The sequence below is a fragment of the Sceloporus occidentalis genome, unplaced genomic scaffold (assembly GCF_023333645.1).
Source record: "Sceloporus occidentalis isolate IW3139 unplaced genomic scaffold, rSceOcc1.0.p SCAF_27, whole genome shotgun sequence".
Classification (NCBI taxonomy): Eukaryota; Metazoa; Chordata; class Lepidosauria; order Squamata; family Phrynosomatidae; genus Sceloporus; species Sceloporus occidentalis.
The window spans coordinates 12,969,338-12,983,305 of NW_028317007.1; the positions used below are offsets into that span (position 1 = coordinate 12,969,338).

The 13,968-nt window shown below is 41.5% G+C and overlaps 1 protein-coding gene across 4 annotated transcripts in view; it reads left to right on the forward strand.

The window, feature by feature from the left end:
* The first annotated feature begins 5,964 nt into the window (after positions 1-5,964).
* The window catches only part of LOC149299954 (rho guanine nucleotide exchange factor 7-like), a 74,829-nt gene continuing 66,825 nt past the window's right edge, over positions 5,965-13,968 (forward strand). For all 4 annotated transcript variants that reach the window (XM_089485958.1, XM_089485959.1, XM_089485961.1 and 1 more), the window contains exon 1: positions 5,965-6,129. In XM_089485958.1, the coding sequence (XP_089342084.1) occupies positions 5,965-6,129 (165 nt within the window). The remainder of the gene's footprint in view (positions 6,130-13,968) is intronic.

The window sequence follows — 13,968 nt, forward strand, 5'->3', positions numbered from 1 at the left end:
AGCCAAAATGGAGAAGCCATGTGTGGAAAAAGTTAATCTTATGATTCAATGGCTTGTAGAACTACCTTTAGCAGCAATAACATGAATCAATCATTTTCTGTATGACTTTATCAGCCTCTCACATCATTGTGTAAGAATTTTGGCCCACTCTTCTTTTCGAAGTTGCTTCAGCGCCGGCCTATCGGTATTTCGGGGGGGTTGGCAGAAGTGGCCAGTTTACACGGGGGGAGTCACGTAATGCTTCCCGTTGGACATATAGCTCACCTATATGAGCTTGTCAGACACCCTATATCACAACCATTGTGAATTAACATAAAGAGCATGGTGAGGTCATGTTGGATGAGAAGGCCTGGCTCATATTCTAATTCATCCCAAAGGAGTTCAGTGGGGTTAAGGTCAGGGTTTGTGTTTGCATTTAAATTATCATATGAGGGAATGTCTAAAACTGGAGGGTCAGAGGTTAATATGTAATGTAAGTAAATTTTACTTACATTTACTATGCATTAAGCTATCTTGAATCTAAGACAAGACCAAAGACTGAGCAAAGTCTGCATCGTTACATCAGAAAAATGGACAGACTAGATAGGCTGAACCCTGAACCCTAAACTCTATAAATGTTCATCAGCCAACGCTGTGATGATGGATCAGGCATTATCAGCGAAATTTAACAAAACAGTAGACAAACATACACAAACCTGCAGTACTAATGCACACTGAATGCTAATAGTGTGGTTGGATGGGAAAAGGAAATGCAGTTCTATTAAAACATTTCCTGTTGATTAACAGTTGGGCACCGAGGACAGTAAAATTGGTTCACCAATATGTGACAAAGCATCAACATCACCGCTTAAAATAGACTACAGAATCTTGAGTCTGTAGACAGCCCGTGAGTCATAGAAGCCTCCCCTTCCTGAGCAAACTTGTGCAAGATGGGAAGATTGCCTGTTCCAAAGGGAAACATGATTCTGATAATCTACCATTGAGAATTTTAATGATGGTATCCTGTTAGAGATCAAACAATGCTAGTAATGTGGACATGTGCAGTAGCTCAAGGATCCATGTCTCACATTTGATGGCATTGTAAAAAAAAAATCAAAATGACATGGTCCAAAGTATTTAATATAATCCAAGAAATAACTGGATTGACAATTCCACCATTACAGACAGCTTTATTGCATTTACATTTGCAAAGATTAATGAAAAAGGATAGAATTTTGATAATACATATTTTTATGGCTCTTAAAATAATCATTATGAGGAAATGGAGACAGAATGCTGAAACATATTGGATACATTTTGAAAATCAAATCCAGTATCAATGCACAATGGAAAAGGGATATTATTGCAGCCTAAATAACTTAATTGACTAAGCAAATTTGGACACCATAGCTAAACTGGTTATTTTTTATTTTTTTTAAAAAAAAGACCTAACCACTCTTATTACAAGTACATGTCTTATGTGTTGTATGTGTTAATATAGTCTGTGATAACATTACGGGGATATTATGTGAATGTTTTTTTATGATCAGTCATAACATTATAACCACTGACAGGTGAAGTGAATAACACTGATAATCTTGTTACCATGGCACCTGTCAGTGGGTGGGATATATTAGGCAGCAAGTAAACATAGAAACATAGAAGCAGTAAAAATGGGCAAGTGTAAGGATCTGAGTGACTTTGACGAGGGCCAAATCGTGGTGGCTAGATGACTGGGTCAGTGCATGTTAAAAACTGCAGCTCTTGTGGGGTGTTCCTGGTCTGCAGTGGTCAGTACCTATCAAAAGTGGTCCAAGGAAGAAAAAGCGGTGAACCGGCGACAGGGTCATGGGCAGTCATTGATGCACATGGGGGGGGGGGGGTTGAAGGCTGGCCCGTGTGGTCAAATCCAACAGATGAGTAACTGTAGCTCAGATTACTGAAAAAGTTAATGCTGGTTCTGATAGAAAGGTGTCAGAACACAATGCATTGCAGTTTGTTGCGTATGAGGCTGCGTAGCCACGGACCAGTCAGGGTGCCCATGCTGTCCAATGCCGAAAGCGTCTACAATGGGCACGTGATCATAAGAACTGGACCACGGAGCAATGGAAGAAGGTGGTCTTGTGAAGTTCCCTCTTTTGCCGGCATCCACGTAAAGTAAAAGAAAACGTGATTCATCAGGCCAACGGATCACATTTTTTTTTACATCACGTGGATGGCCGGCAAAAGAGGGACCTACGCAATATTAGGCAGGCGGTCATAATGTTATGGTTGATCTGTGTATATTTATATAAAAATAAAGGAAAACATGCTAGTGATGCCCCTGGAATCCCATAAAGCACCCAGACCCCAACACCAGGGAAAACACAAGGCAGCCTAAGTCTGCCCATGACGTGTCATCTTGTGTGGGACTGTTCGGGCTAGAGAGATCATATCTCTGAATCCATATGACCACAAAGGGATATCTAGTTTTTAAATAAAGATTTTATGTAATTACTGTTCCATTGACTATATCACTTTTAGGAAGGAAACATGGGTGCCATGTTTGTATCTTGTTCGAGTGGCTTTACTCAAGCTGTACCACCAGAGGGAGCACTGCAGTTTCTCTGATGCCTATTGCTCTGATTAAAGTTTTTATAATTTCACATAGGTGATGCTAACATTATTATTATAACTGTTTTATATAGCACCATCATATTCTGTAGTGCAGCATTAAACTGATTAAGTAGCTGTGTAAGGCCCCTAATGATCTCTACCCTCCCTCCCTTCCAAGTGGGAAAAATCTCTGCAAATATGCCACACATTCCTATCGTTGCTAAATTGTGTTTTTAAAAAGAAAAATAGATATCTATTGGGATCCTCAAATTGGCTTAAATTTAATCTACACATAGGTCATCTAAAACCTGTACATTGCTCTAGAGCTAACTGTGCATCTACAGGTTGGCTATTCCATTCATTGGAACCGGATTTGACCTACCAGGACACCAATAACCAATTTGTTATCCGCAAAGCAATTTCAGGTTTTCTTGAGGCCATAAGCAAGAAGATTTTATTCAAGTCTCAGAATTTACTATATTATGCTAAATCCTAAATCTTTTACCTATTAGAGATGCACCGAAATGAAAATTCTGGACCGAAACCGAACATTCAGCATTCACTTGGCCGAAACCGAAAATGACCCCCCCACACACACCTTTAAAAACAAACAAACAAAAAAAAAAACAACCCCACTTTGATTGAAAATAAGTAACACACCAAAATTGGACAGATAAATTCAATAACAATATTATATATAATATGTATATATATATATATATATATATATATATATATATATAATATGATTGCTAACAGTACATGCTGGAACCTGGGTATGCTAGGAGTGGGATTACAGCCTCCCTATGCCATGCTATCCCCCCCACTTACACATCCATGCTAACACCCACACACATTTACAGTTGCCAGAGAGGAGGGGATCAAGGGAGACTAACACAGAAGTGAACCGAAGGACCCATATGGAGATGCTGGACCAAAAGTATATTTTGTATGCAAAAGTACTCCATATTTTCCCACAGAAATTAAGATCAGAAGATATATTGAGGTATATTGATAGAGACACACATATATGTATTTGTATCTTTATAAAAACATTATGGGTGATCAATAACATAACACCCTTTACCACTTGATAGATTGATTATAATTCTGTACTGAATGATTCTGACGAGCAGATTAGATGAACTCAGCCTGTTTACAAACACTAAGAATCATTTTACATCCAGTCTGTGTACAGCAGGAAAGCACTGCAATGTGATATTTGCAATATATTTGCCATTTCAGGTCCTCCCAACCCGCCACTATCCATTGCCATGGCAATATGAAGATTAGGCTGTGGTGATGACATATGTGGCCTGAATGCCTAATTTGGATCTTATATAATATACATGCAAAATGAATATAGTCTCTTTTTTTTGGACACTATATATAAATTATACATACACACACACATTGATTTCAATGGGAGTGCAATCCTGAAACGGATTGGTTGCTTCAAGCAACCAATTAGTGGCAACAATTTTTGGACCATGGAGCAGGTAAGTGCCCTATTATTTTTGTTTTTGTGATTTAATATGCATGCTTCTTTAGTAGGGCTGTCCCTTTTAGCAGTTCAGCTGCCTGATACGGTTATCAAGGGCAAAGAGTAGAGGGCATCTCCTGCAAGAAAGTCTGAGTTACCCGAAAATTTTAAGCGGCCATGCATCTTTTGTATGCAATAAAAATGCATAAGAGCGGTGGAGTGTCCCTTTAAACTTAGTGATTCCGCTAGGCATTATAAAGCACTAGCTTGGCCCGTCTTCCAAGAGGAACTCACTGTGGTTTGCTTTTCTGGTGAGGTGAGTTAGGTAGCTCTTCTGAGCGCCCCCCTCCTCCAATCGAGTATTCCAGTGGTCCCAACCCTTGTGGGGAAGGACCAAGAAGATCCGGCCATCCTGCAGGCCTTATGGCCGGGGAGGGAAGGATGGGGCAGGATATCCTTTGGGAGTGCGACCCCCGAAGAAAGGGACCTGCTGTCCACTGTGGCCCTATGGCACTTTGGCGCCGGCACTTTTTTGTTTTTTCTTCATAACGAAGCATGAACCTCGGAGCTTCAATAAAAAGTGATATCAGAGAATTGATGTTCCATTCTACTGCAAACTCCCTCTTTAGTGAATAGACTATGTTGTATTTTTGTTTATTTTCTTATGTCAGGAACCTATAGGCATTATACCTTTGGGGTCATCTTCTGAACAAATCCACACAATCTTAATGCATAGAAAATAATATTTCATGAATTTCAATGTGTAGTTAAGTGGCTATTATACAAGAAAACAATGTGTGTATCTAATGTTACCATTTTTCCTTTCCCTTGTGGTGGAGAAAGGGATAAGTTAGCAATTATGTTGGCATATGATTTTGGGGGCCCATAGTTTTTTCATTACTAAAATAATCCTAGTATATTAACAGTTCCCCAAATTATTATTAACCACTTAATAATTTAGACCACTTATAAAATGCCATTTACAGGGGAAGAAAAATCTAGGTAATAAAGCAAAAGTAAGCAGTTAATCGGACTATAAGCTCTTTGTATCGAAGTTTGATTTAGAAATGGTGCCTTTTTATTTGTAGATTGTAAACTCAGTTGGGCAGGGCTCTGCTTACCTATGGTGTCTTTAAGTTAAAATTCTTATGTTATGCACTACTGTCCTGTGTAAAGTGCTGTGGAATATGTTGGTGCTATATAACTTATCTTTGTCGTGTATTGTTGTTCCTCTATGTACACAAAACCCAGCAAGCTTATTGTATTCATTCATCACACTGCCATATAAGGTTAAAACACTTTATTTTTTTGGGGCAATTCCCAATAGCTTTCTCTCCCTCTAAATTTAGAAGTCATTAAGCCCTTTGTTCAGTGTGTGTGTATTGTGACTTAGTGAGGCCGAGCCCATTCAGTGTGTGTGTGTGATGTCTGCTTCCTCCTGCAGTGTCTGTGCCTTGTAGCAGCTCCAGTCTCATAGGATGCTTGGCTGGTCCATCCAGTGGATGCAGTGCCAGTGATCTCTGGACTGGGCACTGCATGCTGCCAAGGCTTAGGCACCACTGCAGGCTGCGTGTGCAATCAAAACCCACTTGACAGCCTGCCAGAGAGCCCAGCACTGAGAGAAGGGGAGGGGGGGAGACAGGAATAGGAGGAGGAGGAGGGGGCCAGGGGAGCGGACCTGCTGCATTTCCTACAGCAACGAGGCGTCATCATCTGCATCTACCCGGGGAAGGACGGGCCAGCAGACAGCAGCAGCAGCCTGAGCTCCAATGTGAAGACACGGGCACAGCGACACAACCCATAGCGATCTCATCCACACAGCGGGGGAGGGGCTTTATTTAGGGGGATCTGGTACTGGCCGCCCCTGGACCCCTTAATTCTCCCAGCCTGTGCATCGCTGCTGAGCCATGAATTCGGCAGAACAGACTGTAACATGGCTTATAACACTCGGGGTGCTGGAGTCTCCAAAGAAGACCATCTCGGATCCAGAGGGCTTTCTGCAGGCGTCTCTGAAGGACGGGGTGGTATTATGCAGGCTACTGGAGAGGCTGCTCCCTGGCTCCATAGACAAGGTAGGTAGAGGCTTGCTCTATATATATATATATATATATATAAAACCTACCTTGGCAAGCTAAGAGAGGGGGGAGGGGTGGCTACAATGTTTTGGTTTAGGTCTGTCCAGCAGATCATGGGTTAACGTGATCGACAGCTGGAGAAGGAGGCGTCCTGCTCATATACACAGGGGACACGGCGCAAGGGGCCAACTGGTCTGGGTCACTCACTCAAGGAGAGGAGGCGCCTTCTGTACACAGCAACGTGCAGCACCCCCATAATCATCTGCAGCCATCATAATCCAACAGGTTTATTATATACATGTACATGTGAATAAATATATATATATATATATATATATATATAATCGACAGACCTTTAACTAGGAAAATATATATGTCTCTTTATATATATGTCAATCTTTTTATAGCCAGAACACACTGTTAGTGGCCTAATGTTGGGTTTTGGTGGCAGTGTATTTTGGAATGAGATGGTATAGATAGTAGGCTTGCGAGCAGGGCCTAATGTATCAGTTTGCCGTAGTGGGTCAATTCCAGTTTTGTCATTCCCTTTGTATATATGTGTTGTATAAATTAAAGATAGTAACAATAATAACAGTAACAGTAATTAGTAATAACAATACTTTTGGGTTGCCAAGCTCCCCAGGCAGCTGATAGCGCCGACAGCTTCTCCCAGTTCTTTGTCAGTGTGGGAACTTCACAGGAAAAGGTTCCAGTGCCCGCCTTTTATTCTTATTGGCTGGAAGAAAATCATCCAGCCAATAATGACGGAGGATATATAAAGTCAGCTCGGTGGCACATGCTCACTTGAAGTAGAGTGTGGAAACTGGTTTGTTTCTTTGATAAAAATCCAAATCACGTGAATCTTAACCCCTTGATGACAATTGCCGGTCCGGGCACGTCACCGAAAATCGTGACGATTATGACAATTGACGTGCCAGGACCGGCACGTCTTTAAACGGGTGAAAAAATCGATCCGTGATCGATTTTTTCACTCAAACGGTGTTGCTCTAATGCCTCGACATCGAGGCATTGAGCAACACCAAAAAAAACATTCCCGGCCCCCCCCGATCGCTCCTAGGAGCAAATAAAAAAACATGTTTGAAAGACTGCACGTCTTTCAAACATGGCGGCGCCCGCCGCCGAAAAACGGGTTTAGGAAGCGATCGCGAGTCGCTTCCTTTGCTTAGCTGGTGTTGCTAAGATGCCTCAGTATCGAGGCATCTTTGCAACACCTGTTTAGCAAAGGAAGCGACCCGCGATCGCTTCCTAAATGCTTAACTTACCTTCCCGGTACCGGCGTCTTCAAAACACACGCGGTGTTTCAAGATGGCGGCGCCCATCAAGCCGGGGGCGGAGCCTGCTGTCATCATCGGGGGGGGTGTTGCTGGATGTCATGGACATCCAGTGAATAACACCCCTAGTGGTCAGATCACTCATAAGAGTGATCATGATTTGCTAAATCAAAGGCAATGTTTTCTAAACATTGCCTTTGATCAGTATTGGATCTGCCTCCCTCCTTCACTTGCTTCTAGTGAGGGAGAGAGACAGATCAGTGTGTTTTCAGGTATTCTCAATAATATATATATATATATTGATCCAAAGGCTCTTATAAGAGCCACCCATTTAATATTAACCCCTTCATTGCCATTGATCACTGCATAAACAGTGATCTTGCATAGTGGCAATTGTTTTTGGGGTTCTTTTTTTTTACATTTTTTTTTACTTTTTTTTTAGGGTTTTTTTAATTTTTTTTATTAGAGCCATTAACCCTTTCCTTCCCCACTATTTTTGCTGCAATTGTTGCCATGCAGCGGTATACGGCTGAGGAGGCATGTTCCAAATTTGGCCCTTTTGCCCCCAAACAATCTGACAAACCCATGCATGTGGGGTATCAATGTACTCAGGAGATGTTGCTGAACACATATCGGGGTGTTGTGTGACAGCAACAACATACCAGGAGCTGTAATTTTACACCTGAAGTACAAAGTATGTTTAAAAAACAGCAAAAACAATTACTATCACAAACTTTGACAAGGGTTGGTGGTAGGATTAGTGCATGGAAAGGGTTAAACTATCAGCATCTAAAATACCCTGGGGTGTCTAGTTTTCAAAAATATATGGTTTGGTGGGGTAAATTTAATTTGCTGGCTTCAAAGATGCCCCAAATACCACATGGAGACAGAATTACCAGATTCAGAGAAAAATGGTTTTGAAATAGCAAAACGCTACTTGTACTTATTGCCCCATAACGTGTAGAAGAAAGCAAAAAAACATAAAAACATTGGGTATTTCTAAACTCGGGACAAATAGTAGAATCTATTTAGCAGGTTTTTTCAGTAGTTTTTTATGATGAATAAAAGATTTTTCAAATAAAAGTGAGAATTTTTTTTTTTTTCAATTTTTCGTCATATTTTATTTTTTATTATAGAAAATTACATCATATATAAAAAATTATGGTGTCTGAAGAAAGCCCTTCTTGTCCTGAAAAAAACAATATATAACTTGTGTGGGTTTAGTAAATGGGTTAAGAGAAAATTACAGCTAAACACAAACACCGCAGAAACGATAAAACAGCCATTGTCACGAAGGGTACAAAAAATAGAATCAGCCTTTGTCACGAAGGGGTTAAACATAAAATATTGTTGCGTTTATACATATATAGAGTATGTAGTATACATATAGTATGCATGCTGTGAATCCTACTCTATCTCCTGGCAGCTAAATGCGGTGTACATAAGTGACATTAAAAATGGTCCTAGACCTCAGGTTTGGCACCTTACTTCCTTGGACAGAGGCATATAGGGATCAGATTTATTTAGGAAGATAGGTAAAAAAAAAATCTTTACAATTACACAGAAATGCTCTACAAGAGATATAAATGCCAGACAGGAGATGGTATACAAACTCCTTACTAGGTGGTACCAGGTTCTCTCGGATCTACATAAGATATTCTCCGAAAGATCAAATAGGTGTTGGAGGTGTCTGGTGGATCGGGGATCGTACTTACACATCTGGTGGGGATGCTCGAAACTTAGAGCCCTTTGGGAAGTTTTAATTAAAGCCCTGAAAGCGTTGGAGACCCTGAGTTTGAGGCAAATCCAGCTTCGGTTTTGTTGCACCACTATATTGCTGACAGTCCACCTGCTCAATGCGGCGAAAGCTGTCATACTTAGACATTGAAAGCAGACCTTGACCCCCCACTGTGGGAGAGTGGGTGGAGCAGGTGGATAGGATATGGGTAATGGAAAATATGGTCCAGACTTCAAGAGGTGCGGGGGGGGGGGCAGATAATGAGATGAAATGCCTTGTGTGGTGTCAATTCATGGGATCAGGCCAACTAGAGATTATCTAAGTAGGACACATAGGAGGGGCCGGTGGTGTCCTCGGAGTTGGATGTTGGGGATGCGGATTAGGCCATCCAGTGTATGATGTATACAGGGTAGAAGGTGATCTGGGAATGTTACGACATTCAAAAGGCAACACAAAGGTTTTCTGTATTTTTTGGTTTTGTTTTATTATTGTTTAGTTTTCATGAGTATTATATAAGTGGTAAGCTCATGAAAGAATATTCCGGCAGTAAAATGTGATGTATTATGCGTGGTGCTCACCATCAATGGAGTCATGTATAAAGCTGGTATGAATATGATGAGAACAAAATAAAAAGATATAATAAAAATGATCCTAGAACCTTGGGGACTGGGCGTGCAAGTGGCAGGTGAGGTTCAATATAGAGAAATGCAAAGTTATGCATTATGGTAAAAATAATAAAAATGCAACCTATTCTTTAAATGGAATATCCTTGGGGGAAACTACCAATGAGAAGGATTTAGGAATAACGGTTGACAACAGACTTGACAACAGTGCGCAATGCCAGCAAGCAGCTGCGAGGGCCAATAAGGTTTTGGCATGGATAAAAAGAGGTATTGATTCAAGGGAGGAGGATATTATCTTGCCTCTTTACAGGTCATTGGTAAGACCTCACCTTGAATATGCGGTACAATTCTGGGCACCGGTCCTTAAAAAAGGACATTATGGAATTAGAAAAAGCGCAAAGGAGGGCTACGAAATTAATAAGGGGATTGGGTGATACTAGTTATGAAGACAGTTTAAAAAAGTTAAAATCATATACGCTAGAAAAATGGCGTCTCAGAGGGGATATGATAACATTATATAAATATATGCAGGGCCAATGTAAAGAGCTCTTCAGTGACCTGTTCATTAACAGAAATATACAAAGAACAAGACGTCACCCTCTGAGACTGGAAGAGCGCAGGTTTCATAGACGACAAAGGAAGGGATTCTTTACAGTGAGGACAATAAAGGTATGGAATTCACTTCCAAGGTAGGTGGTGTTATCCAATACATTAGATACCTTCAAAAGGGGCCTCGATATTTTCTTAGAAAGTCATGACATACAGGGATATAAATAGAATAACATTAATATTTTAGAGCTTCTTGATCCAAGGAGAAATCCGATTGCCTCTAGGAGTCAAGAATGAATTTTTTTCCCCTGATGGCAGAATTCGAAGTAACTTAATCAGGGTTTTTTTTGCCTTCTTTTGGATCAAGAATACGAAGGCTAGGTAGAAGGGTTGAACTTGATGGACTTAGTTCATAATGCTGAAAAAAAGACCTATGTAACTATGAACTATGTAACCTCAAGTTAAGTTTAAAGGAAACTGTAACCCAAGGACATGTGACCTCAAATGAATATATAAATCTGACATCTATAACAAATACACCAATTACTATGCTATATTTAAAATTAGAAAGAAATAACAAAATGATCAGATAACACCCAACATAGTACTCATAAACCATAAATATTGCTATATAAACTACACTGGAATGTCCCTCATGATCAAGTGTACTTCAAATGGCTCTTTGCCATTAGGAAGTAAACACCAAACATCCTGCAGAGACCCTTTGATTATCAAGTGAACTCCAAACTAAGAATGGGTGAAAATTATATGCTCTAATTAGAACGTCTACATTATATATATATATATACCGTATTTGCTCGATTATAAGACGACTCTGATTTTAAGATGACCCCCCAAAATCTGAATATTAATGTAGGAAAAAAAAGAAAAAGCCTGAATATAAGACGACCCTAAAGGAAAAAAGTTTTACCACTAAATGTTAATTCATGTAAACTATTTTTTTAAATAAAAGCTATGATTGTGAAAAATATTTTTTTTGTTTTTATTTCCTTGTATTTTCCAACCTGTCCCCCAGTTACGCACATCTGCCCCCAGACTTGCCACACCAATATGGCACTGTGGCCCATGATATGCCTTTTAACCCTCTATATGCCACTGTGCCCCATGGTATGCCTTTTGACCCCCTATGTGCCACTCTGCAGAGTGGCATATAGGGAGGTATAAGGCATTTCAGGAGGCAGAGTGCTCTATTAAATGCCCCCTTAACGCCACTCTGCCTCCTGAAATGCCTTATACCTCCCTATATACCACTCTGCCCCATAATATGCCTTTTAACCCCCTAAGTGCCAGAGTGGCATATAGGGGTATAAGGCATTCCAGAAATGCCCTATGCCCCCATTTAACACACGCACGCACACACACACACTTACCGGTACTTCCAATTTCCTGCTGTATTGCCGGGGCAGCGGGTTGACGTCTCCTTCCGCTGCAGCCGGAAGGAGGTGGAGTTGGTGGCGGGGGTTTGTCTGCGTCCGTCGCGGATACCTTCCCCGGCTGTCAGAGATCAGAGTTCCCCGCACCGGTGCGGGGAACTCTGATCTCTGACAGTCGGGGAAGGTATCCGCGACGGACTCAGACAACCCCCGCTGCTAGCCACACCTCCTTCCGGCTGCAGCGGACGTTGTCTACGCGGATCGCGTAGACGTCAACCCGCTGCCCCGGCAATACAGCAGGAAGCACCGGTAAGTGTGTGTGTGTGTGTGGGGGGGAGACAGGAGGATCCAGGTCCCCTGCAGCGGTGCAGGGGATCTGGATCTTAGTCTCATAATCAGACCTCTATTTGAGGTCTGATTAGAAGACGACCCCGATTAGAAGACGGGGGGTATTTTTCAGAGCAAATACGGTATATATAAATGTTTTAGACTTTCCTTTCCAGGATCAGGTCACATTACCATCGGCTCAACCTCTTTTATTTTTATGCTTTATTGTGTTGTGGTGATAGAATATGGAATGATCACTCATATGCTGTTTCAGCTAGCTAGTGTGATGACCTATACTGCTGCAACAAGGGTGTCATAAAAGCTAGAGATACTGTACATGTTACACGCACAACAATGTGATCTTGTTATTGTGAATTTGAGATTGAGAAATTGAGATGAAATTATGAGAATCCTCAGAATTAGAACAAGTTACCCTGAGCATGGGAGACCATTCTTCTACTCATGTTGCCACCAGGAGGGTCTGTGGTCGCTGGGATTTCTCCTGCCCCCTGCTATCCTTCTTCACACTTGTGGCCAATTTTGTAACAGTGGCATTTATATACTAGTGTTCCTCCCATCTGAAGCATTGCACTTCATGGCCTTGCAGTATTGTTTGTGGTTTTACCTGATGTGTGCATTCTGGTTGTCATCCCTGTATCTGGACTGGTTTTCATCCCTGTCTCTTGATGTGGCATTGTTTTTGGATTATTGATCATCTGGTTATTTGACCTTGGACCGTTCATAGTTTATGCCTCCCTTTCATCCCAGTGCACCACAGTTTGACCTTGACTTGCCAGTCTCCCCAGACTCCGATGCCAGTTTCCTTGGTCCGTCTGCCAGTCTCCTGACTCTGACCTTAGTCCGTCTGTCCTGTTTCTATAGATAATGCCTACAAGAAACCTAAAGCTGCAGCAGAGAGCTGCCTGCAACCAGGCACATCTATACCTACCTGCCTCACACAGGTTTTTGGGCCTGAATCTGTCCCTGCACAGAGACTCTCATCTAATCCACTACCCACAGCAGTGACAATATTTAATTGTTCGTGGACATCAGAAATTTTTGGAGTTCAAGGAGAACAAATCATGTGATAAACTGATTTGGAATGGAGTAAACCAAAAATGTTTTTAATGGAGTGGATATGTAGGGCTTAAATTATGAAACCCTTTGAACCTCTTTTCTTGGAGTTAGAAAGTTGCGTATGAGTGCATCACAGTGTTCTAGGTCCGGCAAAGTTAGTAATAATCATAAACCCTATATAAACAGAAAATGTTTATAAAATCGTATAAACAAAAGTTATGTAACTCAGCTACAAAGGCAGCTATTAATTAGTTACCCTCAGAAGTCACAGTAACAAAGTGCTCCAGGCCAGACCTCTAATCACACACCTAAAAAAAAAAAAGTATGTCACTGGGCTTTGCTAAACCAGATTCTGGATGGAAAATTGGAGTGGGTCAGAAGTCAGGTCCCATTGGCTGAATAGAGTGGTCTCCAAGCTCACTTGCATGTTCAAAAAGCTTCCTCACAACCTAGGAATCTCTTTAGAAGATGGTCATGTCTTCTATGTAAAGTGTCGTCCTCTTTCTGGTGCAACGATCCCTCTGATCTCAGGATTCTGTCTGAGAGCACAATGTAGTCTGAACCCAGAGGGGGGGGGGGGGGGTAGTTCCTAACACCATGCTGTAAAGATCAAGGTATGCAAGGTTAACATAGGGGCAGAACATCTACCAATACCTGGCCCATAAACACATGACAGAAAAAGATGCTTGCTTCTGCTCTAGGTAGCTCAGAACTAGTGGTTTGTGTCCGTGAGTCTGCCATTCTGTGGCCTTGGAAGGTTGTCAGCACCTGGAGCCCTACCTATCCTGATGTATTCGGCATCAGAATGCAGATCCTTGGTTGTCAAGGGGGCACCA